Source organism: Abrus precatorius, unplaced genomic scaffold (genome assembly GCF_003935025.1).
Source record: "Abrus precatorius isolate BTA unplaced genomic scaffold, Abrus_2018 Scaffold9, whole genome shotgun sequence".
Lineage (NCBI taxonomy): Eukaryota > Viridiplantae > Streptophyta > Magnoliopsida > Fabales > Fabaceae > Abrus > Abrus precatorius.
The window spans coordinates 28,973,901-28,976,328 of NW_020874439.1; the positions used below are offsets into that span (position 1 = coordinate 28,973,901).

The 2,428-nt window shown below is 36.5% G+C and overlaps 1 protein-coding gene across 1 annotated transcript; it reads right to left on the minus strand.

The window, feature by feature from the left end:
• Positions 1-348: 348 nt before the first annotated feature.
• On the minus strand, positions 349-1,571 carry LOC113849562 (ethylene-responsive transcription factor 5). The gene has a single exon (XM_027479556.1). The coding sequence runs from the start codon at positions 1,451-1,453 to the stop codon at positions 578-580; it is 876 nt and encodes a 291-aa protein (XP_027335357.1). The 5' UTR covers positions 1,454-1,571; the 3' UTR covers positions 349-577.
• Between the last annotated feature and the right edge of the window lie 857 nt (positions 1,572-2,428).

A 2,428-nucleotide genomic window follows, 5' to 3' on the forward strand; every position in this document is an offset into this window, starting at 1 on the left:
GTATATTAATAAAGATATATCTAGTATTTAAAGGCTTTCATATGTCTCAACCAATTTAGCATATGACATTTGTTGAATTTTAATATTACTTACATAATTTTGTAATTTTGTACCAGATTTGTTATGATTTTAATTAATTTTTTTATTAATTTGTAAAAATATAAAAATCAAATTTTAATTAACTAATCTTTGAATATTGACCAAATATAAAAATGTAAATAAAGATAAATATTCAATAAATATAAAAAAATGCGATTACTTTTTAAAAATGTAAAAATAACTAATATAGTTTCATATTAAAACTCTATCCATTACGGTCGAGCTTGGCTTTAGAGAATGTCTAAAAATATGATGGTCTCAATGATCAACTTGAAGTCATTAACAACGGTTTTCAAAGGACAAAAATTAAACTTAACGATTCAAAGTTAACCACGTAGACACTTGAAATTCAAGCAAAACAATATTGAATAAATAATGATTTTTAAATAAATAAAATCATCAAAATGTACACTGTACTCATCCTTATACAGGAAGCAGTAAAAAACCAAAAGGTAAACGCAAGCCGAAATGAGAAATTTCACACAACCATAAGCTGCGAAAATCCTAAAGAAGGAAGGGGAGATAACGGCGACAACGGCGGCACGTTGAAAACCCCCTTGACATCATTGTCCCAAAACCCCGTCCAAATAGACGGCGTTAAAGGCATCTCGCTAATATAATTCAATTCCGGTTCCACGGTTCTCTCTTTTTTCACCAGCGCTTTCACTTCCTCCTCTTCACGGCGGCGCTTTCTCTCGCCGTCGTTGTCGGCAACCGCCGCGCCGACTTCAAGAGGGAAGTTAAGGATGGCTTTGGAGCCGCGAAGCTTGAACGCGGCTCGGTCGTAGGCTTTGGCGGCTTCGATGGCGGTGTCGAAGGTTCCGAGCCACACCCTCGACCCGCGCTTTTTGGGGTCGCGGATCTCGGCGGCGAATTTTCCCCACGGCCTCTGTCGCACCCCTCGGTAGTGCTTCTTCTCGGGTTGGTTTTGTTTCACGAACACCTCCGGGTTCGGATCCGGGTTTCCGAATTGGATCCACTCGGTTTTGTTCGGGAGAGAGATTTGCAGCGACGGTTTCCGAGTGAGTTGAGGCTTCTTCTCTTGGGATTGTTGAGGTGAAGAACTCGAATTTGATGCTAGAGGTTTCGGGGTTTGGAGGTCGATCACTTGGGGTTTGGAGTCGAATTCAAAGAGGGGAACTTGAGTTTCAGCTTCGAGGAGGTCGGTGAAGTAATGATTCAAAGAGATTGAAGAGTCAGAAGAGGAAGATTGGGATTTAGAGGGGCTAGGGTTTGTTTGGTGAAATTGGAACCAGGGTTGTTGTTCGTTTTGGGAAATGGGGAGTGGAGAGAGTTCACCTAAAAGATGTAATTTAATGCGATTTAGAGCTGAAAGTTCCGCTGGGTTTGCCATGAGTATCACTCAAGTGGAAGTGCTTTTTTTGTTTATTACGTTTAGAAAGGAGAAATAGAAGAGAGAGTGAAGGTGTTTTTGAAAACTTAATGTGGAATTGTGGATAAGAGAGTTGTGCGGGTGTGTCTAAATTCAGTGGAAAGGGGTATATATAATGGGAGAAAGGGGAAACGTTGAACGTTTCGGAGACTTTCAACTGAGCTGCTACGATGCAAGCACGAAGCATCCTATTTCCTCTTCAATTATTCTTTCTCATCGGTGCCTTCTATTTTCTGCGCTACGGAACACCATAGTTCTCTTGCTCCCTATCATGTCCACATCAACTGCATCTTCTTCCCTTTCTTTTTTCTTTTACTATTTAGTTAATTACCCGTTCATCATCATTTTGTCCTTTCTGCACTCGTAATTTCAACGGAATTTGGTTGCTCTTACGTTAGAGAATGAAAGTTTTTTTTATTTATTAAATAACTATTCACTTTAATTAATTATGGATTTCACTAATTAAAATTAATTAATATTATGTTTCTTTAATTCCCTTTTTTTCGGTTTTACCCTTTACGCAGGAAATCAATTTCTTACATTTGGTTGGGTATTAAAGAAAGGAATTTGTTTTTCAGACTTACATATTATGAAATCAAATTTTAATCGAGTTGAATAATATATTATAATTTATACAGCCGATTTTACATAATAAAATAAAGATTTGTGGTCGTTGTGTATTCTAAAATTAGATTAAGGGTCAAACTTGAATTTCTTCAATTGGTATTTCATTTCTTGATTTGATTTTATCAACAATAAAAAAAACTGTATGTTATTATATAGCTATTTTCAAATGGAACTAGTTAGTATCTTTGCCTTGCTAAGTGTAAATTTTTCTATTCTGCAAAATCAATGATAACTAGATGTAATTAAATGCCTTTGTTTTAAGAAAGTCTAGAAGATAAAGAAAAGGAAACATGGGCAGAGTTGAGCTAA

Bases quoted from the DNA above. Each gene is read 5' to 3' on its own strand.
- LOC113849562 (XM_027479556.1), bottom strand. From the start codon at position 1,453: ATGGCAAACCCAGCGGAACTTTCAGCTCTAAATCGCATTAAATTACAT.